The 27,309-nt window shown below is 44.2% G+C and overlaps 1 protein-coding gene across 1 annotated transcript; it reads left to right on the top strand.

Moving 5' to 3' along the window:
• Positions 1-10,248: 10,248 nt before the first annotated feature.
• On the top strand, positions 10,249-23,194 carry LOC142432358 (uncharacterized). The gene is made up of 5 exons (XM_075537506.1): positions 10,249-11,423; positions 11,952-12,127; positions 16,969-17,095; positions 17,239-17,334; positions 20,999-23,194. Exons 2-5 carry the CDS (start codon positions 12,113-12,115, stop codon positions 23,014-23,016), a joined length of 2,256 nt encoding a protein of 751 aa, XP_075393621.1. The 5' UTR covers positions 10,249-11,423; positions 11,952-12,112; the 3' UTR covers positions 23,017-23,194.
• Positions 23,195-27,309: the final 4,115 nt, after the last annotated feature.

Raw genomic sequence — 27,309 nt, 5'->3', positions numbered from 1 at the left:
GCAGGGACGCAGAGAAGAAGGCAGGGGGGAAACAAAATAATAATAATAATTTATGAATGATCAAGGGTTCATGAGGTAGTGGGGAGTGGGGAGGGAGGGGAAAAATGAGCAGCAGATATTAAGGGCTGAAGTAGAAGGCAAATGTTTTGAGAATGATGATGGCAACAAATATACATATGTTCTTCACACAATGGATATATGTATGGATTGTGATAAGAATTGTACGAGCTCCCAATAAAATGATTTTTTTTAAAGTATCCTAGCCCAATCCAAATAAAGTCCATCATTCTGATCCAGCCCATAAATATCTCTTCAGATTCATACAGTCATATGCAATGATGGAAATTCAGGAAGATCACAGGCCAGTGGGTGCAAAGTTTTGTGAATCCAGTGGCCGTGGAAGCATCTCCAGGGCTCTCCACTCTCAGTGTGGTTCCACGCGGCTTGTCAACAGAAAGAGGAAAACAGAGGGGAGGAAGAGCCCAGAATCCTCATGAGCAGGCCACACCCACAAGGAGGCATGATCAGGCTGTGACCTGATTGACAGGCTAGACTTCACCCCAACACTTACTTATCAAGTTGAGATGAAATGATGTAACGACTCCAGGTCCCTTTTAGACAGGCTCTTGTATGTGTATGTTAATCTTTGAATCCAGACCTCTACAAGTGGCTAAGCTGATCTATTCGGTTGAGCCTGAGCTGATTCATGCATGGAAATGACTGGGGTTCATTCTAGCTCATTCTCAGTAGAAATGGCCAGGTGCATAGTGAGGCAACCTGGGTGGCTAACTGAAACATGGCAGTTGAGCAAAAATGGTCGCTTGCAGGAAGATTAGCCACTGGATTCCATTGCCCGTTACCAGCACAGGAACCCTGTAAAGCAGTGTGTCCTCTCTCCTTTGAGGTTGCATTGAATCAGGGTTGACTTAAAAATGTGAGACCTTTTAAGCAATGTATTGATATTAAAATTGAGTTAATTGATATTTATTGTAATTCGAAGTTTATATTTTTGGAAATAAATATATACATTCCAATCTGCTACATGCTGCATTTATTTTTTAATTTCATTCATTTCCCCCCATAATTTTAAAAGGTTGTTATAAGAGGCATATAAAAACAGTGTTTGAATAGATTACTAATGATGTATTTTACTTGATAATAACCCAAACTTCACTCTTGTGTGTGAAAATTTGGGGGGGAGGATTTTAATATTAGGGGAGATTTTATATTAAGTAGTACTAACTGTGAGATTAATGAGACCAGCTCTCTTGCAAATCAAAGAGTGAGACAAGAGGGGCACAGTGCAACTGAGAAAAATTGGTAAGAAGTAAGATAAAGAGACAGCACAGAGAGATGATAGGGGGCACAAAGAGCATCCACACTCCAGGACCCAGAACTTTATTTGAGGCACATTTATATCCAGTTCTTGTCACTTAGCCTATATTCTGTGTCAAGTGCTCACACAGAGGGATTGTTGACAATTTCTTTGAAGGCCAGCAAATAAGCAAGGATGTCTTTAGCCAACTCAACCATGGCCTGGTGGGGAGTATAGCTGAACACCTGCAGAATCATGTGTTCGGTCGTTTCTCACAGAATGTTAGTAAAGGCATTTGCTTGATCTTAGTTGAAGGTCAGACTTGGAGAGTCTCTGCTCCTTGGAAAGAGCTGACAGCTTCTTCCCATAGCCTTGCATAAATCGTGGAATATGGGAATGGTCCTGTCTTCCTTCAGAAAGGAATATTAGCTACAGACCCATAATTGCCCTCTGACACTCAGAATCACAGGAATTCCAAGCATGTACAGATGTGCTTTACACAATTGATGTATGTATGGATTGTGATAAGAGTTGGATGAGCCCCTAATAAAACATTTTTTTAAAAAAAGAAAGAACATGTTTTGAAAATTATGATGGCATCATATGCACAAATGTGATTGATACAATTGATGTATTGATTGGTATAAGAGTCCCCAATAAAATGATATTTTACAAGATAAAAAAAAAGAATAGAACTGGGGCAGTGAGTTCTCAAGACTGTAACTCTTTACGGGAGTAGACAGCCCAGTCTGTTTCCTGCAGAGCAGCTGGTGGTTAGAAACCACTGGCTTTGTAGTTAGTGACTCAAATGATAACCCACTGGGCCACTAGGGTGCAGTCAGGGTGGACTCCATGAAAGAGAGTTTGGTTTTGAAGTGTCTTCTACAATGCTTGTATAACCAAAAATATTTTTTAATAAAAATAAAATGGTTATATAACTTGACGGTTATACCTTGACAGTTGCTTCATAAGCATACAAAGATAAACTCCAAGATAAACAAGCGGCCATCTAGCTCAGAAACAACAAAGCACACATGGAAGAAGCACACCAGCCCGTGTGATCATGAGATGTCGATAGGATCAGGTATCAGGTATCAAAGACCCAGAATAAAATCATACCCAAGGTGAATAGGGGGTGGGGCATGGAGTGGAGATCCAATGCCCATCTGTAGACAATTGGACATTGTCTCACAGAGGGGTTACAGGGAAGAGATGAGCCAGTCAGGGTGCAGTATAGCATCAATGAAACACACTACATTCCTCTAGTTCTTTGGTGCTTCCTGCACCCCACTATCGTGACCTCAATTCTACCTTACAAATCGGATTAAACCAGAACATGCACATTGCTACAGATAAGAGCCCACAACACAGGGAATCCAGGATAGGTAAACCCCTCAGGGCCAACAAGGAAAGTGGGTGAGGGGCAACGGAGGATGATGTAAGATATGGAAAAAATAACCTATAACTTATCAAGTGTTCGTAAGGGAGGGCAGGTGGGAGAGAGAAAAGGAAGAAATTGGGAGCTGATATCAAGAGCTCAAGTGGAAAGAGAATGCTTTGAAAATGATGATGGCCGAATATGTGCAAATGTGCTTGACACACTGGAGGAATGTATGGATTGTGATAAGAGATGTAAGAGCCCCCAATAAAAGTATTTTTTAAAAAGAGAAATAAAGAAAACCCTAAACCAAATTTAAATCGTTGCCATCAAGTCAGTGTCTACTCATAGCAACTCCCCTGTGAGTTTCTGAAATTGTAACTGCTCGGTAGCTTAGCACAGGGACTGGGGTGTCCGATGCGGTTTCTTGAGCAGGGAGAATGGACATGGAACCAAATAGATACACACACACACACACACACACACAATACGGGACTGCAGCCCAAAGTAGACACTGCAGAAACGGTACAAACTGCAGCCTTAACGGACCGCAGTGATTGATTTTTAAGTACTACATACTGGCAGTGTTCCCAGACAAGTTTGCTATTCCTACGCCGGAATTCCTCATAGCCTTGAGAGTGAATTCTGTCTTGGCCCATACGTTTTTGTTTTACATACTACCGGGGAAACACTGTTTGCAGCTGCTTCCACAAATTCCTTACCATTTGCAGTAAGGAAGCAGTTTATGAAAACCAGCTAGGACAGACGATTGCATACTGTCCTAGACAGATACATGACACGAGACACAGCCCTCCTTTCATGGCTCCTTCAGCGTCCATTGTGAATGCTCATAGGTTCGAGCTACTGGCCAGGAAGGGGTGGTACACCTGGGTGGGCATCACACCTGGATTGTCCCATCTGGGCCAGGTGAACTCATTTCAACCAATGGAGTCCACCAGGATGGTCAACCATGCCTCCCCATGCAGGAATTGAAAAGGCAACACCCCAGACAGAGTCCATCGGGTGACTTCTCCTGCAGCTTCTAGGCAGACGTACAGGGGTGAGCGGCCCTGAGCATGCCTGGGTAAACCTGAAACTTTTCATAAAACTCACTTGGATCACAATCCAGGCTTCAGAGTGAATTCTTTCTCATGCGAAGCCAAGGACCGAGGTGAATCTCTCCCAGGAGAGACCTAACATAACTACTTATGGGAGTAGAAAGCCCTATCTTTCTCCTGTAGACTTGGTGGTTTTCTTCTTCTTCTTCCTCTTCCTCCTCTTCTCCTCCTCCTACTTTTCTGTCTCCTCATCCTTGTTCTCCTCCTCCTCCTCCTCCTCTTCTTTCTTCCTCTTCTTTTTTAATGACTCCATGGTGAATCAGGATGACTGAATGACTCATTGTTTTCTCTCTTTCCAGAAATCTGGAAAGTTTATGATCATCCACTTGTATGCTCACAAAATGAAAGAAAGACAGATAGAATGGAACAGTGATATAGATGTAATGCATTAGAAAATATTGTTCATCAGCACACAAACACTCTTCTTTTAAAGGAAAATCCTGGGATGTTTTATTTACACACAAAAAAAGCTATAAAATAAAATTTAACACCATTGACCTTCAGCCAGCAGAAAAGCCACAAAATAAAGAAGACTGCTGTTCTATATTTTTTATCATTTTAAAAATAATTTTTATTAGGGGCTCATACAACTCTTTTTTTTTTACATTTTATTAGGGGCTCATACAACTCATCACAATCCATACATATGCATACATCAATTGTATAAAGCACATCCGTACATTCTTTGCCCTCATCATTTTCAAAGCATTTGCTCTCCACTTAAGCCCTTTGCATCAGTCTTTTTTTCCCCCTCCCTCCCCGCTCCCCCCATTTTTTATCATTTTATTGAGGGATTTTTACAGCTCTTATTACAATACATACACCAATTGTATCAGGCATATTTGTACATATGTTGCCATCATTATTTTCTAGACAACTTCTTTCTATTGAGTCCTTGGTATCAGCTCCTTTCCCCGTCCCCCCCCGATTCCTCCACACTCCCCACATGGCCCCTTGATAGATTATAAATGATTATTATTTTCATATCTTACTCTGACCTTCCCCCATGGTTTCTGTTGTTCTTCGCCCTAGCAGGGTATGTGTGGTTGTGTGTCGATCATTATGATTGGTTCCCCCTTCCTCCCCTCCTCTCCATTCCCCTTCTCCCTACCCTTCTGGTATTGCTGTTCCCATTTCTGCTCCAGGGTTTCATGTGTTGTGAGCACTTAGCTCTTATCTATACCTGCATACATGCTCAGGTCTAGTCTGAAGTGAGAGGAATCACTGGGGTCATGGTAGTGGGGGATGAGGAAGCCTCAAGGAACCAGAGGAATATTGTGTGTTAAGACTGCTATTCTTCTCAGAAGCAACAAAGTCCACATGGACTTTTTTCTTTTTGAAAGCTAGCAGAATATTGTAGATTTTAGTAATAAGGCCTTTGTCTGATGTGTCACTGTTAAGGATGTTTTCCCAGTCCAATTATTACTCTCTTGGTGAATTCTTTCAATGTACACAGGTGTTTTATGTTCAGTATATCCCATTTATCAATCTGTACCTCCTCTGTGTTTGTGTCTGTGATAGCCTATGTATTCCCTGTGCCAAAGTTTTCAAGTTGGTCCCAATTTCCTCATTGATGGCCTTAATAGTTTGGGGTTTAACTTCAAGGTCTGTGATGCACCTTGAGTTTATTCTTGTGCATGGAGTGAGATAAGGGTCTTGCTTCATTTTTCTGCAGGTAAATATACAATGATGTATGTATGGATTGTGATAAGAGTTATATGAGCCCCAAATAAATGATTTAAAAAAGAAATATAGAATTAAAATTTTTTAAAAGAAAAAGAGATGGAACTATGTATCTTTAATTTATTATAGGTAATGATATCTCAATAAAGCTGTCCCCCGCCAAAAAAAAAAGAAAATGTAAAAGAGAGCTGGAGAAGACAAAGACAAATATTACAATGAAATGTATAATGATTTAAATCAGAAAGTCAAAAGAGAAGAATAAAGAGCATATCACCACTGAAAGAACATGAAAAAAATTCAAAACACTGTCAATATCGAAACATTCCATGGGAAAACTGCTGAACGATGCAGGAAGCCTCAAGAGAAGATGGAAAAGTACACAGAGACACTGTACCAAAAAGAACTCGTTGGTTGTTCGCCATTTTAGATGGCAACATAGGGCCCAAACCTTTCCCCGGTCTGTGGCTCTTGATGCACACCCCTGATGAAGTCTTCTGATGCGCACAGGTGATGTATTTCAGCATGTTTCAATCATCCATCTTGTCTTTGCTGAATGTACCTCCTTCATTATGCTTGGTAGGCTATGTACGCCCTGCAATAGGGTTGTTCTGTGGTGGATGGTGTTGTAGTCTAGAGTTGGGGGGGCCAGCCGCCACCACTACCCACGGGTTCAGTAAGCACAATTGTACGGTTGAGATGTATATATATTATATTAAAGTCGTCGAGAGCATGAGAGATACAATAATGCAGTCACACACATTACATGGTAGCATGCTCACCTCAGCCACGCTTGGTGGTCCATGTGGAGAGAGGGGGAAGGGAAGGAGGGCAAGGGGACAAGGGAGCGAGGATGGGAGAGGAGAGGGGAAAGAGAGGCGAGAGGGAGTGAGAGGAGGAGGGGGCGAGAGAGGAAGGGAGATCTCTCTTGCTAACCCAGGCCTACATACATTTTGGGGACATGATTACAGGTAAAGACCTACGTCACAGGAAGTGGCTGCACTATAGGTTATACAGCAATGACAGGGGGTGGTCTAGGGACATACACGCAATAGGAAGAGCAGGGATTGGGGTTATACACGTGACAAGATGGGTGGATCCTAGATTTAGGATGGCAGCTTAATTTTGACCTGTTCTCTGGGTCTCCATAGGAACCATTATCAGTAGGGTGTAAACCCCACCTACAGGAACCAAATAGATGACTACAGGCCTGTCCATTGTCTTTAACAGCCGGGAGTGGGGACCCACTGCAGTCTGGCAACTGATCGCCTTCAGGGGAGATGCTTGCTAGCATCTGACCTCCCCACACATGGTGTCCCTATGGGTCGTAGCCAACAAGCAATCTATCTTGGAAGAAATACAACCAGAATGCTCCTTAGAGGAAACGGTGGCAAGGGCTATCTTACAAAACATATTTTGGATAGATTGTCAGGAAGAGCCCAAACCCTGGAGAAGAACATCATGCTTGGTCAAATGTAGGGGTAGCAATAAAGAAAAGGTCTTTAAGGAGGTGGATTGATACAATGTCTACAACCATGGGCTCAAGCATAGGAACAATTGGAAAGCTGGCCCAGGATCCCAGAGTGTGTTGTTCTGTTGTGGAGAGGGTCACTGCGAGTCATAACCAACTCGATGGCAAGTGACAACAACAAATGGAGGTAGTTGTGGTTGAGGTCATTTGAATAGTAGAAGACATGCTGGTTGGGAAGTAGGATGACAACAAACCAGCGCCATATGTAAGCAGAATGGTCACCAATGTGACACAGAGTCGGTAACTTAATTGTTTAGGATCAGATCGTACGATGGCAGAAAGATCATTGGTTAAGATGCAGTATAGTGGAAAGGTATGCCTAGAGCAGTGGTTCTCAACCTGTGGGTCGCAACCCCTTTGGGGTCACACAACCCTCTCACAGGGGTCACCCGATTCCTAACCGTAGCAAAATTATAGTTATGAAGTAGCAACGAAAATAATTTTATGGTTGGGAGGTCACCACAACACATGGCACTAGGAAAGTTGAGAACCACTGACCTAGAGGATCAACGAGGTCAGTTCCTGGACTTAAAGCTGATGGCAGGAATTCTGACAGCTGAGATAAGTCTGCCATGCACTGCCTGTGAGCCAGGTCACAGAGCAGTAGAAAGGCTGATGATGGAGAGGCCAAATGGCAGAGCTGCTACCCTGACCTGGAGTTAGACTAGATAGCAGCCGAGGTGCCCCAGTGACAGAGAACTGTGCAAGGCACCGATCATGAATTGTATCATCATGTTTGATACAGGAATGCCAGGATGTATGACCCTACAGAAACAGCAACGGCAGTAATGATCTCCTGAGGATACGGGAAGAAGAGGGGGGCAGGGAGTGAGGGTTGATAGTGATGATGACTGTATAACTCCACGCAAGGGTAGCAAATAACAGACTTGTAGGTGGGAAAAAAAAGAACATTAGTAACAATATATTACAGTAACAACAAGGGCTCCTGGGGGCAGGAGGGGATAAAGGGGAGCTGGCATCAGAGTTCAGGAAGAAAAAATGTTTTGAAGCTGATTATAATACTAATTGTACAATTATGCTTGAACTATTTGAATTATGGAATGTTATGACATCTGTAAGAGTTCCCAATAAAGTGAGGAATTTTTTAAAAAAGAATTGTATCATCAGGGAATATTTATCTTCCCAGGGTTATCTGCTTTGAAAATGCCCCCTGGTTGGCCAAATACATCCCAGTTGTGTCCTGTTATCCCAAAATGAATCTTGATCCCAGTGTGTAACCTGTTGCATCCCAGAAAAGCATATACCAGTGAGTGTGGTCTGAGTCTGTACAGCTAGTGGATGGAGTTGTCAAACCCAGCTGAGGAGGGGGTGAAGTACAGGAAACTGTTGAATTCAGAAATGGTGCAGATGTTGGGGAGTGGGAGTGGTGTCTCTGACCTCCACTTCATAGGAATCACCTTTGTGCTGATTGTGAGTCTCATCCATTGTGTATTACTCAAATAATTAAGCTGCACCCAAATTACATGCCTCCCCCCAAGTTATTAAAAACTCCTAGTCAGCTTTTCTGAGTATGTGTTCCTAAATAGATTAGCAATAACTTGATGGTACTAAATTGTGACTATTTTAAACACAAAACTTAAAAGTTCAGTTCTTTAAGTAGCCTAGCCACGTGTCACCTGTTAGCTAGTCATGTGTGACCATCCCAACCAAACTGCACATCAAAGCTAATGAGCGAGGTTTCTGTTTGTCTTGCTACGGCTGTATCGTGAGAAATGAAAATATACTGAGCAATAAGTGTATATATTTATGTATATAAAAGGATAGTGAGAGATTATCCAAGACAATGACATTTCAGAACACCAGTTTACAAGATTTTATATTTGCCTGCACATGGAAAAAATATATGTACATCTATATTTGGAAGTGAATGAATAATCTTATGAACCAGTGTGGTGTGATGGATTTTTTTAAATTTGGCCTTCCTAGCCACTGTTTGTCCTTCCCACATGCAAATCTAGTGTAGGAAACTGTGGGGGTGATGGCTGTGGAGTTAGTGTAACAGCCTAAATAAAGCCATTTTATATTAAGCAATCATTCTGCACCAGTCCTAAAGTGCAACCTCAGGCCTCATAGCAAAACAAAAACAAAAAAAACCCCAAATATCCCTTGTTCCTAAAAACCAGCAAGACTATCCTGTACCAGGAAATTGTGCAACTGCAAAGTCTGCTTGCTCAGTTGCACTGCTTAACTGCAAGTTCTGCTTCTGTACCAGCTTGCTTGCACAGCTCAGCAGTTTAATGAAACCTTATCAAAACCCAAGTCTCTAAGCAGGGGGGACCGGCGATCCATTTTTCTTTTCAGGTCGCTGGTCCTGTTAGATAGCTAGCATCAGGGATGGGAAGTCCATTTACGCATGCCCAGGAGAGCCAGCACAGGACAAAGCTGGATTTTCCCGCCGGTGGGCACAGATGGGCGTTACACCTGGAGCGACCCACCTGGGCCAGGTGACTGCAATTCAGCCAATGGGAGAGACCTGGGGTCGTTCACCACGCCTCCCCGGAAACCCTTGAAAAGGCAGGGACCGGAAGGGAGAGGGGTTTTGTCTGGTCCTCTTTGGGGGAGGAAACTTGGGAGAGAGATCCTTGTGTGACCCTGAGCAGCCTCTGCCAAGCCGCATGGTCAAAGGAATCCTATGGGTGCCGCGTAATACCTGATGCTTCTTTGAACTTTCATTAAATTCACTTGGATCACGAGCCAGGCTCCGGCGTGAAATCTTTCTCTCGTGGAGCCAAGGACCGAGGTTGGAATTTAGGCCGGAGAGAGAGACTTTACAGTCCCTTCTTTTTTTGTTAATAAACTTTTCTATTTCTTTCAATCTCACGTGTCAGTTGTTCTTGTCCGGCTCATGCACAGCATTAGAATGCATAAAGGAGGAACTGCATAGAAAGCACAGAATGTTAACTTAACCTTCTCCAGTGGGCCTGAGAAGCAGCAAACCGTCTCTCTATTACAACGGCTCCCAGCACACTGGTGAGACCCAATGGCCCCGAGACTAGTCAGCTCTGTGAGCTTCTGCATTCCTCTGCTTGTTGTAGCCCACTGCAGAGTCGGCCACTTCCTCATAGCGTGATTAAATCACCTTATAAGGATAAGCTCTAAGAACAAGGAAGAAATCGTGGTAACAACTGATTGGCTCATGCGCCCTATATAAACGGTGTAAGGACAATAATAAGAGACCTACTCCTTCAGAGCCTGCTCTCCGGAGTTTACGTGCATGCTTCCTGATTCCTTCTCCCTCATGACTCTTGTCCTCCTTCACTCCCCTGCGGGCCGGACCTGTTCCCACAGGAAACCATAAATACAGCATTGTGAGGGGCTGGCTTCCCCCCCACAGGGTCAGTATTTCCATCCAGTGTGGGAAGGGCCAGGACTATATTCCATAACGTGTCTCCTTGTCGTGTATCTGTTTAGGACAGCTCGCAAACGGCTGTCCTAGCTGGTTTTCATAAAATGATTCCTACATGCAGACAGTAAGGAATTTAGGGAACAGCTGTTCCCAGGGAGCAGTAAACAGGAGCAGTGCATACCGAGATACGGATGTTTGTCACGGCTATGTGAAATTCAAGCGTGGGAACAGAGAACTTATCTGGGATCACTGCTTTGAATGTGGCTCCCCCAGGTTCTCCCCAGCACCTGTGCTGCCTTGGACTGTGTGCATGCGCGGTGGATTCTGTCTCCCTATGGAAGCTGGCATTCCTGACCCTCTTCTGCCGCCAAGGCACCCATCCCCCTCGTCACTTCCCCGGTGCAGGTATTAAGTTACCTCACCTGTGAGCTCAGGGAGTTGTGCTGTGATTCCCACCCACCCGGTGACGTATGTAACTACTGAATATGCATGTCTGTGGCTCCCTATAAATATCTCCAGGTAGCGCAGACAGGTTTTCTTCTCCCGCGTCCGCTGGGAGCTCCAGGAGGGCCTGAGGTGAGCATGCTGCTATGAACTGTGTCTGCCTCCTTTATGTTCTTCTCTCCCTCTCGTCCGGGACTTGACCTTAACCTTCACTTACTGGAGCCTTAGCGGCGGCGTTCGAGGCGGCAGTAACTCTGACAATCCAGCTAACTTCACAATCCGCTGACTTCCAGATCACGGCGGACAGACGCCCCGCGCACGCGCACGCGCACCTTTCCTTCGGGCCGCGTTAGGCACCTGGGGAGGCTTCGCGAACGCGCCGAGGGCGCGGCGGGCGGGCGCGCTTGGAGACGCGGACACTTGTGGCCCCCGGCGGCCGCCGTCGTTCCCAGGAGTCTCGCGGACGCGCGGAGCCGCCGCGCGCGTTGATGACGTTCCGCGGGCGCCGTGGGCCGTGGACGCTTCGGGAGACGAGTGTGAGTTCCCGGGACGCCCGAGGGGCCGGAGGAAGACGGGGGTTTTCATCTTAGGTGAGCACCTGAGCAAAGCGGGGCCCTGCGCTCGGGGGCGGGGCCGGGGCGGAGCTGGGGGGCAGGCGAGCGTCGATTGCCGTGGGACCAACAGGGCGAGCGCCCGTGGACCGCGGCCGGGCGGGCTGACGGTGAGGCTCGCAGGTCTGTGCGCTTGTCCCTGAGGACGGAACGCACCGGGTCAGGGACCCTTTACAGTTGCGCTGGGACTCGCCGGGAAGTGGTGAGCACGCCCGTGTGCCAAAGGCTGGTGGAGTCGTGGTTACGTTAAGGTTATGGAATTGCCCCCATCCCCGGTCTTCCTTCTCAACACTGAAAGAATTCGCCCAGCAGAAGCACTTTTGTAAACCCAAGTACATTTTTATAAAGGACCTTTCAACAGTATTATGGATTGGTGTTTAGAAGAGATATAAGAATTGTATGAGCCCCTAATAAATTGTTAAAATTAAAAAAAAGAATAGCAATAACAATAATAATAGCATCTAGACCTATTGGTGAAGTGTCACACATAGTGTATTTTCCCATCAGCTACAGATTTTAAATCTCGAGCCACAATAAAATCACTGGGCGTAAGGACGAAGAGGTGCCTGGTGTGGGGATGATTATGACAGAAGTCGGAACAAAATTTGCGCTGATCTAGTAAACAAAAAGCATCTCTGCTTGAGGCAGTGTCCTAAGGAACGAAGAAAATGATCAACACTCAGGTGAGTTTTGCATGTTTTGTGTGTTAGTCTGTGTCCACACAACTCATGTATAAGAGAGTTGTATGTAAAGGTTATGTGTGCATCAAGAAAATATCCCAACCCAGTGCTGCCCAAACCCACAAGTCCGTTAACCCATATGTCCGACACCAATCCACAAATACCTCCTCCATCTCACAAAACTGATTAAATGATACCGACTGCAGGAGGAAAGTTGAGTCAGTGAATGTGTAAGCATCTCAGTGCTGGCAAGGGTCTCCACACGACTGTTCCAGCACCCAGGGCTGCATCAGGTCCACGAAGCTTCTCAGGGATGTCTTGCAGGAAGTGAGCTTTGCCAGCTGAAGCAGGGAACTGGTTAAGGCAGATGCACCCTGATCCAACCATCACAAAACAGAGAGACCCGAGAACTTAAAGGCGAAGCTCACAGAGCCATTTTTCCCTCCACCCTTCAATTGACTCTACATGTGTTTATCGGCCAGGTTGGCAAAATAACTACCTCACTAATGGATTTGTAGCACCCTGTATGATGCCAATTCAGTTTGTCACAAAAGCAAGTTTGGAAAAGTAGAAGCAGGAGAGAAATAAACTTTCACTCAGACTTCAACGTCAGCTGTGTTTAAGATTAGGAATACCACTGATTATGAGAGGAACATCAACCTTGTCTGAGTAAGTTTCTAAAGGTTATGTTACGTAAAATCTTGGAAGAGCAACATTCTCATAGATCAGTGGTTCTCAAGCTGTGGGTTGTGCGCCCTTTGGGGTGGAACGACCCTTTCAGAGGGATCCCCTATTCATAATTTAACAGTTGAGGCTCACCACAACATGAGGAACTGTATTAAAGAGTCGCAGCATTAGGAAGGTTGAGAACCACTGTCATAGATGTATCAGCCAAAGTACTAGTAATAGTAGTTTAAAAATGTCAGGTAGATTCGAACATGTTTCAGTATTGGAGGTAGGAAAGAGAATCACTGTCCATTTGAGACCCAAACTACAGAGGTATCCAGGAAATAAGTTTCTAGGATGTCGAAACTGGCAATCCCAAATCCATAGGGCAGATAGATATCAGTCTGGAGGATTTTCTTCTTTGCTATGTTAGCAAATGTTGATGAACCCAGGTGATCAGGTCAGGGAGCCTACTGCTGCCTAATAAGGTGACCTTGGTAAATCCAGACCAATGACAGATTGCTGTTGCAATGGCTGAAGATCCCAAAGTGGGCAAGACAGCAGGCTGCTGGCTCACAGTGCTGTTGTTGTCAGGTGCCACGGAGGTTGTCCGGTACTAGTGACCTTATGGACAGTGGAACACTCCTGTGCTTGAGCCCATTCTTGCGGGAACTATCAACCTGTCTCCTTGAGGGCCTTCCCCTTTGCAGCCTCCCATGTACTTTAAGAAGCACGACATCTTTCTCTGGCGACAGGTCTCTCCTGACAACATATCCAAAGTATATACAGCAAGGTCTGGCCATACTTGCCTCAAAGGAGCACTCTTTTCTATGTACTTTTCCTAAGACAGACTTGTTTGCCCTTTTGGCACTTGATGACACTTAAGATTCTTCGCCTGCACCACAGTACGAACACGTCCATTGTTCTTTGGGCTTCCTTAGTCAGTGGTCAACTCTTACATGCTTATGAGGCACTTGAAAATATCAGGGCTTGGTTCTGGTACGCTCTGGTCCTCAGAGTAACATCCTTGCTTTTGAATACTCTAAAGCAGTGGTTCTCAACCTTCCTAATTCCATGTCCCTTTAATACAGTTCCTAATGTTGTGGTGACCCCCAACCATGAAATTATTTTCGTTGCTACTTGGTAACTATAATTTTGCTACTGTTATGAATAGTAATGTAAACATCTGATATGCAGCAGGTATTTTCATCATTACAAATTGAACACACTTAAACATAAAGCATAGCGGTTAATCACAAGGCAATATGTAATTGCATATTGTGAAATATTTGTGTTTTCCAATGGTCTTCGGCCACCCCTGTGAAAGGGCCATTCAACCCCCAAAGGGTTGCAACCCGCAGGTTGAGAACCGCTGCTCTAAAGGGTTCATGCAAGAGGTCTTTGAGTCTCTTGCTGGCTGCTTTCATACTAACGGACAATTAAAAAACAACAAAACAGACAACTCTCTGTTTCCTTGAACATGCCAACCCAGGCACTTCCCTGCCTGAGCAAGTGTAGAATGCTCACAGCCGCCAAGCCATTTCTACAGAAGCAGAACAGACCTCATGGCAGAGCCGGTGGTGAGTGATGGCCAATAGGAACTTGTCATGGAAAGGCTTTCTAAGATGGTCAAGAAGTAACTGTCTTGCTGTGGACAAGAGTGCGCCACACTGAAGAATGGGAACCCTCACTGCATGAAGCTTTTATTTCTTAATAAATTGGCTTAATACAAAAATCAAAGCATTCCATATTTCAGTCATGGCTAGCAGAATTGTGCATTAGCTACCACAATCAGTTTCCAAACATCCTTTTTGTACGTTGACTCCTTGACATCATCACCCCTTCTCCCCACCACCACTTATTGTCCCCCCTCCCCCCAAAACCCTTCTTCTTCTATTTGCTGACTCTATAAGCTCTTCAGTCCTGGTTTTCCTGTCTCCAAAAATTAAAAAACATATCATATCAGAATGTAACAGGGGTAAACCCCAATGACATAATACTCCCGAGACACCCCAGAATATGTACAATCAATAATCAAACAATGCAACAAGTCAGGTCCAGGAGAGTCTGCTGAAAATGTTCACCTCTTCAAGTCAAGTTTCTGCCCTTGACATTGTATACTCAACTTATCAATGCACTCCTCCTTCCCTCGATTGTAGAAAGAGGGAGTTGACCAGAGGTCTGTTTCCTGTATACTTCCACCAATGAATATTGGGCTCCCTCTGTCCTTGTTCTGCGAACCAGACTCTCAGACTTTAGGCTCTGATCCCAATCCTGCCCTTCAACTTTGGATTGTACACTTCACAGTCCTTTGGTGGCTGATGATAGTGTGCTGCTTCTTCCTTGTGGACTTTGTTGACATCTAACTTAGATGGCTGATTGGAGATGAGCATTTCATATCAATGGGTGATCTTATCTGATAGTGCAGCACCATCTCATTTCTTCAATACACTATAGCAATACATTAGAGCACCCGCCTCCTCTGTGTTCCCTTCCCAGAGGCAAGGACCTCAAAGGGCCTTGATGTGCATGCTTTCTTGAGCATAATCTCGTGTTCCTGACCCAAGTTTTACCTGGGCCCTGGCAGTGGATTAGCACACCCAGAAGAGAGGCAGAGTTCTGTGTGAGGAATGACTCATTTGAAACCTGTGAGAGTCTGGGTACGTTAGAGAAACAAATCCACAGAAATTCATGTATAAGAGTTTTATATAAAGGGTAAGTGCTCATCAAGAAAATATCCCAACACAGTGCTGCGCAATCCCACCAGTCCAACATTGACCCATATGTCCTTCACCAATCCACAAAGTCCTCCATCTCACAAAACATACACTATGATGCCGACTGCAGGAGGAAAGCTGAATCAGTGAACCTGTAAGCATCTGGGTGCTGGCGGGGATGTCCACATGGCTGTTCCAGCACCCAGGGCTGTACCGGAGTAGGTTCATGCGGCTTCTCCTCGGGGATGTCTTGCAGGAAGTGAGCCTTGCCAGCTGAAGCATGGAACTGCATAAAACGGCTGCACCCTGGTCCGACCATCACAAAGTGAGAGTCCCGATAACTAGAAAGGCTTGGCTCATTGAGCAATTTTTTCTGTCTGCCCTTCATTTAATCCCAGAAGTATTTATCAGCCAGGTTGGCACAAACATTTTAATTAAAGGACTTAGAAAATAGGTTGAAGAGTTGAAATGACTGAGCTCCACCAAGCGTGCCAATGACCTTACAAAGGTTCTGATAATGTGGGTCCTGGTAAAACGCCCAACTATTTTTCACCATGTCTTGTTCACTTTGTGCTGTAAACATGCAAGGACTTGTGTCACGTGTGGGTGTACTGGGCACACTTTCACTGTCACAGGGTTTTGTATTTACTAAGAGACATTTGGAAAGAAATACACAGAAGCAGGCCTAGGTGGTGCATGCAGCCTGTACAGAAGAGAACTGAGCAGTGAAATGTCCTTACATCTCTTTCATGTCATCACATGAAAAGTGCTTCATTTATGGGATATGGAAAGGCTTTTCCCTCAAATCTACGTCAGACCTAGACACTGCTTGCAGCACATGGTCAACGAGGGCAGCACACTGAGAGGCGAGCTGCCTAGAAGTTACCTCCCTGAGGCATCAGCGTCCAGAGCCATCAGACTGTTGTCTGTTGCACCATCAGTGGAGCTGACAGCCCACTGATAAAGGATCCTGATGGTTTCCATGGAGAGCCCAGAAAATACATCACACCAGCTCAAGGACAACCAAGATTGGGCTGTCACCTTGAATCTCGGGTCTGCCCATCCTGTCACATGTGTACCCCTTATCCTTCCTCTTCCTGCTCCTTGTACACCCCGTAGATCGTGCCCGTCGTTGTATTGCTTATGGAACAGCCCATTTCTGTCATGTGTGTTTCCCTGTAATCAGGTGGGCTTGCATGCCACAAAGGATACGTAAGCCTTGGTCAGAGATAGACCCTCTCCAACTCTCTTCTAGGATCTGCTGCTGAGGTCCTGGCCATTCCGGAGATGAGCATGCTGCCATGAAATGTGTCTGACTCCCTTTTATTTTTAATCATCTCTTATTCTCATTGATTTCACTATCATCTTTATATATTCTCGCTGTGCAATTGTGCCTATGGACCCGTGATATTATCAAGAGGCTGGTTACTGTCACCTTCATTGAATGCAATCCTTTTACAGAAATCAGTGACACCCAGTGATGTGGCTGTAAAGTTCACCTGGGAGGAGTGGCAGCTCCTGGACCCTGCTCAGAAGACCCTCTATCAGGATGTGATGTTGGAGACCTACCGCCACCTGGTGGCCATCGGTGAGGAGAGCTCTCTAGTGATTGGCCTTGTCTTTGTCTCTGTCTTTATTTGGGGTTATGGTGCTCTCCAAGTGGCAGATTTGTCTTCACAAATCTAAAGTCGATTTTGGTGTGTCTAAGATTCTGTGATTTCTCACGGACAGGTTATCAAGTTAGCAAACCCGATGCGTTCTCTTGGTTGGAACGAGGAGAACCACCAGGATTTGTATTAGAAAAAAGCTGTGGTGGAATGTGTTCAGGTGAGTGAGCCAAAAACACTTATGGGGAATGACTGTGTTGGTGTGAGGGGGTCCCGAACATGTGACCATTTCCTGAGAAGCAAGTTTGCGATTGGGGAAAAAAGGCAGACAGCAGGGTACAGTGTCAGGACTGAGAGAAACAATATATTTTCCAATGGGTCTATATAATGGAACTTACAGATCTTTCCGAAGACATGCCTGTCATACATTCCACATATTACATAGTCAATGTGTAATATCATAAGCAAGTAACTTATTAAACAAGGGATGATGTGAGTCATCATCTTTACCTTGCGCTAATTGACCTCAACCCCCCTCCCCTGTACCCTCCCCAGGTGGTTGCTACATTTTTGGTGAGTTGTCTACAGAGCCTGATGATTCTTATTTATAGAGAACCTCCAGGCACAGAGAATAGCCAAACCCATGAATGCTTCATCTTATATGGCAGCTCCTCAATGAAAGTTCCTTTGTGGGTGCTTATTGGAGGGATTGTGGCCAGTCCTGAGAATGTAAGAATGTATAGTAAGACTTACTTAGATCTCATAATGGTGAGGGTCTTCCCCCAGCAGAGTCGGCTTTCCAGCCCCGTAGTTATGAGCATGCGTGATTTAGCAGCATTGCATTCTCATCCAGTCCCTCGGTTGACCACAATTGCCCCTTTTATATTATGTTCCAAATTGGAAAGGGCTGCATAGGTGGTGTGAGTTTCCTCCAGAAGCCGAAGCTTTCTGCAGGCACAGCGAGCAGTTACCAGGACCAAAGGGGTGACTGGAAGCCAAACAGTTGACCCAGAGCTAAAGCTTTATGATAGACTGTGGATCCAGGCTCGTGAACCCAAGCCCTGTGAGCGATCTACCAGTTGTTTGATGGTGTTTGTGCTATGGGGCGTTTTCAACTCATCTTTCAAAGTATTGAAGATCTTCTTCAGCTGTTTTATATCTCACTGTAGGGTACCAGCCGCAACAATCGACCAGGTCCAAGGGGGTGGTTGTGTCATTGAAGGATAAAATTGAAGAGACTTGAGATAGAATAAGACATGCAATTGCTCACCTCCAAGCCCTGCTCGGAGAGTAAACATATTTCCAGTGACAGCTTTTATACTCTTAGGGGACATGCAAGCCCCACTAATGACATGTGTGACAGGAAGGGGTTGTACCGTAGGCATCCGTACAATAGGAGAGGGAGGAGCTAGGGGTGTACATGCAATAGTAAGGACAGGCATGTGTACACTAGGGGCACACATGTGACAAGATGGGGTGGGTATAAAGTCAAGTTTACAGTATAACCTTGGTCCTCCCTGAGTTGATTAATCCACTATCCTTAGCAGGGAGTGGGCCCCACCTAGGGTAGGAGAGACTATAGAGTCTGATTCCTCTAGATGACTGATAAACCTCAGGGAGATAACCTTTTCTTTTTATTATTAATTGTTTTATTAGGGGCTCATACAACTCCCATCAAAATCCATACATATGTCAATTGTGTAAAGCACATTTGTACATTCACTGCCCTCATCATTCTGAAAACATCCCGCTCTCCACTCAAGCCCCCAGCATCAGGTCCCCACCTTTCCCCCTCCTTCCCTGGTCCTCCCTTCCCCCCCCTACTACCCCTTGAATCCCTGATAACCTGTAAATTATTTTGTCATATCCCGCCCTGTCCGGTGTCTCCCTCCAACCACCCATCTGCCATCTGACCCCAGGGAGGAGGCCACATGCAAATCCCTGTAATGGGCTCCCCACTTCCAACCCACCCTCCCTCCACGTTCTCAGCATTGCTACTCACACCACTAGTCCCCAAGTAATCCTCCGCCCTGGATTCCCTGTGTTTCTGGTTCCTGTCTGTACCAGTATACGTCCTCTGGTCCAACCAGACTTGCAAGGCAGAATTGGGATCATGACAGTGAGGTGGGGAGAGGGGGAAGCATTAGGACCTAGAAGAAAGCTGTATTTTTCATTGTTGCTACATCACACCCTGTCTAGCTCCAGAGATAACCTTTAAGCAGTTGACATCCGTGTATAAAGCCATTGAGCATGTTTTGGCAAGAAGCACCTTAGGTTTGGCATACAGTATAGAGGGACAACCTGGGGAATAATGTTTCTGTTTCTCACATCAAATAAGATGTTTCCCTTATTAACCTGCAGATGGTTTCTAATTGAGGATCAGTCATGTAAGGTTTCATCATATGGATAAGGGATTAACACTGAATTTGTAATCTTCCAGTAACACTTCAGCATCAGTTGCTGCTGCAGGTCCATAATTTGGAAACCGTTGGTTGTAGCTCAGCCCTCCTGTTCACCGTCCCCCTTAGTCCGTGTGGCGTGTTTCACAGTCCTAGAGTGTTTGTGGTGACAGTAACCTTGGTGGGAAAGTCCTGAGTCTTAGAAAGGCAGCACTTGCTTTGCTCATGAATCAGCGATGTTTCTGACCATGTCTGCTGCAGCAGGCCCGGTCTCTCTGATGTCTCTGATAACGTGTGCTATGGGAGGCAATTTCTCTGGTCATCTTAGTGTCCCCCGTGCCATGCCATGGGTGTCCTCTCTTCCTGGGCCACCTGCTCTGAGGAACCCTTCACTTGCATTCTCTTTCACCTGGGAACACATAAACAATAAGCCTTTTGGGCTGTGAGAAGCTGGAGACAGAATTATTGTTAGGGGAACTCTGAAGTTTTGTCTTTTCCTTGGCTGCATTTGCTGGGGAGGATCCTCTACTCTCCTCACCCTATGGAACCATAAACAGCCCCTCCCTTTGGGCTGTTAGCAAACCGGGATCCCAACTGCGATTTTTCGTCTTTCCACCAAATCTTTTCCTGCAGAGAAAGAAAATCTATTTACCATTAAGGCTTGTATGCACTCTAGGAGGATGCAAGCTCCCTAATTACAGGTGGCCCATACTTTACACAATGGGCTGTGCCCTAACCCTAAAGTTCCCTGACTACACAGGAGGAGTCACCTGACACCATCGTCCTGGGCAGCTATGGGGGCGTGGCTGCCTTCAGAGGCCAGACAGCAGTAACATTTACGTGCCTCTATAGTAAAGCCGCCAAATAGGTATCAATCATCCATGTGCTTCTAAGAGGTAATCATAAGATAGCACTATAGTGGTAGGGTAGAGTGGGGAATAATATTAATTATGAGAATGAATAGGTGAAGGCCTCCCTCTACCCCAGAAACCCAGCTGCCAGGCTTCTTATTATGTGAGAATAGAGGAGTCATCTGTGGACACCCTCTTCTCCTTTGCTTCCCACACACTAGTACTGAGAATTTACAGACCTGCCTCCCCAGGAAATGCGCACAGGCTCTCTCTCCACTGAGTGTGCAAGTCTGTTGATGGGACGCACTCAGCTGTTTTCTTTCAGGCATCCGGAACCTCTGACTCAGGGTCTTGATGATGCTGCGTCTCTGCCAGTTCTTTGGTGTTACAGCTCTGTCTTGTGGATCAGGCTAGGATTTGCACTCACTTCACTTTTGTTATCTAACTTTGTTTCTATATTATCAACTTTTACTTTTCCATTTGTTTGCATTATGGGCAAGTAACATTTAACACGGTATATTCTTTACATTCATATAATTGCGACTGAAGATCTAACTTAGATGGATACATTTTCTGAAAAGCCATTATGGCAAATCAACCTGAGGGAAAGATTCATTATTCCCTTCTTTCCTAGAAATCTGGAAAGCCCATGACCATGTGCTTGGATGCACACGACAAGGAAGAAGCGTGGACAGAATGGCACAGTGCTGCGAACATGATGCCTTAGAAAATGTTCATCAGCACCAAAATAATGTTTCTATTGCGAAAAGTCATGGGACATTTCACTTACGTGAAGAAACTGTGAAACCAATTTTAACTTTACACACAGTCAACCAGAGAAGACACAATAAAATAGAGGAGTCTATTTTGCTTAATGGAGGTGAGAAGATCTTTCTCTCTGCTGACCAAGAGCAATGTTGTGCTGAAATGAAGTTCCCTGAGTGTAAAATATCTAACAAGATTAAATCACAATGCACTAAGCATCAGAAAACGAACAACAGTCCCAGTGCTCATCAGGGAATTCACAATGGAGCGAAACGCCACGTGTGCAGTTACTGTGGAAAAGGCCATTCACGGAAGAGACAACTCGTCATCCATGAGGGAGTCCATACAGGCGAGAAACCCTACAGGTGTAGTCAGTGTGACAAAGGCTTCAACAGTAAACCTTCTCTCACCGTTCATGAGCGAACTCATACAGGCGAGAAGCCCTATACATGTAGTCTGTGTGACAAAGCCTTTACCAGTAGACAGGGTCTCACCATTCATGAGCGAACTCATACAGGTGAGAAGCCCCATGTGTGCAGTGAGTGTGGGAAAGGCTTTGCCTTGCGGAGTACTCTCAGGGTCCATAAGCTAATTCACAATCAAGTAAAACCCCATATATGTGCTGATTGTGGAAAAGGCTTCATAGGGAAGACAAGGCTTATTCTCCATCAGCGAATTCATACTGGTGAGAAACCCTACACATGTGATCAGTGTGGAAAAGCCTTCACCAGGAAACGTACTCTCAGTAAACATCATCGAATCCATAGTGGCGAGAAGCCCCATGTATGTACTGACTGTGGAAAAGGCTTCTTAGGGAAGAAACTACTTATTGTCCACCAGCGAACTCATACTGATGAGAAACCCCATGTATGTACTGACTGTGGAAAAGGCTTCTCGGGGAAGAGAATGCTTATTGTCCATCAGCGAACACATACTGGTGAGAAACCCCATAGATGTACTGACTGTGGAAAAGGCTTCTCAAACAAGAGAAACCTTAGGCTTCACCAACGAACTCATAGTGGTGAGAAACCCCATATATGTAGTGATTGTGGAAAAGGCTTCTCACAGAAGAAAAGCCTGAAGATTCATCGACGAATCCATACTGGTGAGAAACCACATGTATGTAGTGAATGTGGCAAATGCTTTGCTCAGAAAGGAAATCTTCATATTCATCTGCGAATTCACACTGGAATCAAACCCTATGTCTGTGGTGAGTGTGGTAAAGCTTACAGCCAAAAGGCATGCCTTACAGCACATGAGCGATTTCACACAGGAAAGAATCCCTTTCCTTGCAATCAATGTGGAAAATCTTATACCCAGAAGTCAGCACTCAATCAACATCTAAAAGGTCACAAAGATAAACCCTTTCAATGCAGTGAGTGCGACAAAGCTTTCAAAACCCAGGAAGACCTCCTGTCTCATCAAGGATATCATCAACGACAGTTACTATATAGCTGCAATGAGTGCGGGATAACGTTTACCCGTATCTCCACATTTTCTTCACATAAGGAAACCCACAAAAGTAATAAAGTTTTTAACTCAGACACGGGAAAGCTCTCCACAGGGAGGCAGGTGTCCGCGCACACCAGTGATCTCATGCAGAAGGAAAGCCCTGGCAATAGAGTGACTTTGCAATTTCCCTGCGTGGCTTCTCCTGTGTTAGTAAACATCAATGGGGTCCTCATGAATAAGAATGATGTTCTTGTGGGAGGTCCTTTGGCCAGAATGGAATCAAGTGACAACCATGGATTTGTACAGCAGAGAATTCCTCAGAATACAGTGAATGTGGTGGCAGTGCCTTTGAATCCCGTGACTGTTGTAGTTCCCCCAGTGTCTAATTGCAATTTAATTATTTATAAGCCCATAGGACAAACTGTGATACATTAATGAGACAAGAGAATAGAGCAAAATATCTACCTAATTATATGGCTAAAAAGTATATCTGTGGCAAAACAGGAATTTGGAGGCTGGGAAATTCCAATATGTATGTACATATCAAAATTAATTGGACTGTGTAACCCAAAAGCATATAAGTTGATTGCCTTGTATCAATAAAATGAATGAAAATCTGAGTTGATGACAGATAAATAATGTGAATTTGAAAATGAATGGGTAATTGCTATCTGCTATGTTGGTACGTGTTAGTTCCTATCAAGTCAATTCTGATTCAGTGTATCCCCACTTTGTATAAATGAGAATTTACCTACAAGAGAAACCCTACAGAGTAATAATACTGCATTGTTGGGATTATTCTCACACTTTCGCTGAGGTTTCCCAAGTCAGTATAAAGGAATAATTGAAATGCAGAATTTCCACAATGAGTTTTAGAACTTTATTATTAGAACAGAAGGACCGATGATCCCGTAGTCAGTCTTCTATTACCTACTCGGGACTAAGGAATATTTTATCACTTAATTGTCTTTGGACTTGGCCCGGTTTCCTGGCTCTGAGCATGCAGTCATGAATGAAGAAGAAACATACCATGTTTAATTGGAGAGAGTTTGGAGTTTTACTGGAGTATATTTAAGTGGAATCTTCATAACCCCAACTAATCAAAGGATATTGCAGTGTTTATATCAGGGTAAAAGAAGAGGGAACATTGTGACAATGGCTTTGGGTCTGAGAAAATCAGTGTCAATACTAGAGTTGATTCCTACTCCTGGGCCCCAAGCTGTAGGATTAAACTCTGGGGTTTCCATGGCTGGTTTGCTTGTGAGTGCTTCACCAGGAATTTCTTTTCAGCTACATCCAGGTGCACTCAAACCACACAGCCTTTTAGGTCAGCAGAAGAATACATTAATTGCTTTAACCATAAATGCTTGGCCTAAGGATTTCTTTGAAATTACTGAGCCATTCTAGAAAACATTTTATTTACGTGTCCATGTCCTTCATGGTTTTACTTACAATTTGTTTATAAGTGTTCCTGTGTGTGACTTTATTGTTTTAGATAAAAGAATTTGGGAGATTTCCTCCCTTATCTTGAAGGTGTTCACCTTTTCCTAGTTTATTGGTAAAACAACATGTGGACTAAGAAGTTTAATCACTTTACCCTTGGATTCTCCATGGCATTTCAAGGTGTGTCAACCTGGTTTGGCTAAAGAAGCATCCAGTGATCCTCCTATGTATAAGAGCTATATGTAATTATGTATATCGTACAAACATGGGTAAAGATATCCAGTGATCCTCCTAGGTGTAAGAGAAATGTAATTATATCATGCAAACATTGCAGCCCTGTCCAGATTAAGTCCATAAGCCCATTACTAGTCCAGAAGTCCCTCCGCTTCATGCAACGATACAAAATGCAGGAACACCATAGGCCAGTAGGTGCACAATCTTGTGGATCCAGTGCACACATCGCCAAGGCCAGGCAGGTCCCCAGTTGCTGACTAGCAGGAAGGTGAAGCAGAGAAAGAGTTCATCCTGCAGAGAGCCATTTACCTTGGTCAGGCCACCAAAAGAAGTCAAGCTGCAACCTGATTGACCCATGTCTTACAGGTGCCATATTCACACTAAAAACTCCATTAAAAAATCTTACCATAGTGAATGAAGGGGAAAGTGCAGAGTTGAGACCCAAAGCCTATTTTCCAGTCACTGGAGATACCCTTACAGAGGGGTCTAGGGGAGGAGATGAGTCAGTCAAGGTGCAATATAGCACCAATGAAAAATACAACTTCCCTCTAGTTCCTAAATGCTACCTCCCCCCTCCCAATATCATGATCCAAATTCTATGTTGCAAGTATGGCTAGACCAGAGGATGTATACTGGTACAGACAGGAACTGGAAACACTGAATCCAGGGCAGATGATACCTTCAGGACCAGGGGTGTGAGTGGAGATACTGGTAGGGTAGAGGGAAAGTGATTTGGAAAGAGAGTACCAATTACAAGGATCTACATGTGACCTTCTCCCTGGGAGACGGACAACAGAAAAGTGGGTGAAGGGAGACATCGGACAGGGCAAGCTATGACAAAATAATGTATACATTATCAAGTGCTCATGAGGGAGGAGGGAGGGGGGAAAAAAGAGAACCTGATGCCAAGGGCTTAAGTGAAGAGCAAATGTTTTGAAAATGATGAAGTCAATGAATGTACAGATGTGTTTTACACAATTGAAGTTATATATGGATTGTGATGAGATGTATGAGCCCCCAATAAAACGTTAAAAAAATGAATACCCAGCTTAGAAAAACAAAACAAAACTCCACAGCACAACCACCCACCAACTTAGCTATTATCCACAATTTTTTTTCCATTAGACGCCCAAAAGGGATTACGACCCAAAGGCTGAGAACTACGGTTCTACCGGATCTTCAGATGTTTGTCAGCTCAGTGAGTCCTTCCCCTGGCATCCCAGCATGGATTGGCTTAGGAGTCTTTCCCAGGTGCTCTCATCCCAGGCACTCCTATATACAATTTTTTATCCATACATAATTTTAAAAACAAGACAAGTAAAATTATATTTGTATATAACAAGATAAAACTAAAATGCATACCACTAAAAAACTGGAATTATAAAAAAACCCTTATCTTAAAATTCTTTACCATTATTCATAATACATTTTTCATATCTGCAATTCCATTAAAAATTTTACTGGAGAGCTCTTATTACTCATGTAACAATCCATGAGGGTGTTAGGTGGTATCTCACAGTTGTTTTAATTTACATTTCTCTTATGGCTAGAGATCTAGAACATTTTCCCATATATTTATTGGCCTTTGGATTTCTGCCTTTGAGAAACTACTGCTCAGGCCCTTTCCCCATCTCCTGAGTGGACAATTAGTTTTTTTTCTTGTTGTAAGTTAGCACAGTATTGTAGATTTTAGTAATAAGGCCTTTGTCTGATGTGTCATTGCTAAAGATGTTTTCTCATTCTGTGGTGTTTCTTATTACTCTCTTGGTGAATTCTTTTGATGTACATAAGTGTTTTATCTTTAGTATATCCCACTGGTCAATGTGTGCCTCCTCCGTGCTGGTGTCCTTCCCAATTTCTGGTAGCCTATGTAATCCCTGTGCCAAGTTTCTCAGATTTGCCCCAACTCCCTCATTAATGACCCTAATAGTTTGGGTTTTACCTCAAGGTCTGTGATCCACGTCGAGTTTATTCTCGTGCATGGAATGAGCTAAGGGTCTTGCTTCATTTTTCTGCAGATATGTATCCATTTTTTTCAGCACCATGAATTGAAGAGGGCATCCGCTTCCCACTTGATATTTTGTGGGCCCGTATCAACAATCTGTAAGCTGATGATTTTATTTCTGGGTTTTTAATTCATTTCCATTGACCTGAATATCTATCATTATACCAATACCACATTGTTTTGACCACTGTGGTTGTATACTAGGTGCTAAAGTCGGGTAAAGCAAGCCCTCCAACTTTGTCCTTCTTAAGATCTCTGCTACTTCGCAGAGATGGTAATGTTTTTCCAGCTCTTTGAAGAAACATGCTGGAATTTGGATCGGGATAGCATTGAACTTATATAGTGCCTTGAGTAGAAGTGACATCGCCACTCATATCACTTGTCCTGAAGGGATCATCCACCCTGGATTCCCTGTGTTTCCAATTCCTATCTGTACCAGTGTACAGCCACTAGGGATAATCTAGGGAGGAATTGTTTTTCCCAGAATTTGTCCATGTCTTCCAAGTTGTTGAATTTATTGGAGTACTGTCCTTCAGAATACTTTGTGATTATCCTTTGGATTTGACTATGGTCCCTTGTAGTATTCCCTCTTGCATCCCTCATCATGCTATTGAAATGTGTTCCTTCCTTCCTTTGGTCAAATTCTCGAGAGGTTTGTCGATTCAATGTATCCTTTCAAATAACCAACTTTTAGCAGCATTGATTTTTTTCCCCCATAGCTTTCTTATTTTCTCTCTCCTGAATCTCAGATCTAATTTTTATTATTTCTTTTCCTTGGCTATTAGTTGGATTGTCTTGTTGACTCTGCTCGAGTTGCTGTGAATTTTGTGCCAGTGTATCAGTCATAAGCCTCTCCTCCTTCTCTCTGTGTACACGTGATGCTATGAGACTGTCCCTGACGACTGCCTTTGCTGTGTCCCATGTTTTGTGATGTCGTGTTTTCATTCTCATTGGTTTCTAGAAATACCCTAATTTAATCTCTGATCTGAGCCAGTACGCACCCCTTTTGCAATAGAGAGTTATTCATTCTCCAATTGTTTGCCCGT

Source organism: Tenrec ecaudatus, chromosome 18 (assembly GCF_050624435.1).
Source record: "Tenrec ecaudatus isolate mTenEca1 chromosome 18, mTenEca1.hap1, whole genome shotgun sequence".
NCBI lineage: Eukaryota > Metazoa > Chordata > Mammalia > Afrosoricida > Tenrecidae > Tenrec > Tenrec ecaudatus.
This window is presented reverse-complemented; position numbering and strand designations above follow the sequence as displayed.

Bases quoted from the DNA above. Each gene is read 5' to 3' on its own strand.
- LOC142432358 (XM_075537506.1), top strand. The intron at 17,096-17,238 runs GTGAGGAGAGCT...TCTCACGGACAG, and splicing joins CCGCCACCTGGTGGCCATCG to GTTATCAAGTTAGCAAACCC. The intron at 17,335-20,998 runs GTGAGTGAGCCA...CTTCTTTCCTAG, and splicing joins CTGTGGTGGAATGTGTTCAG to AAATCTGGAAAGCCCATGAC.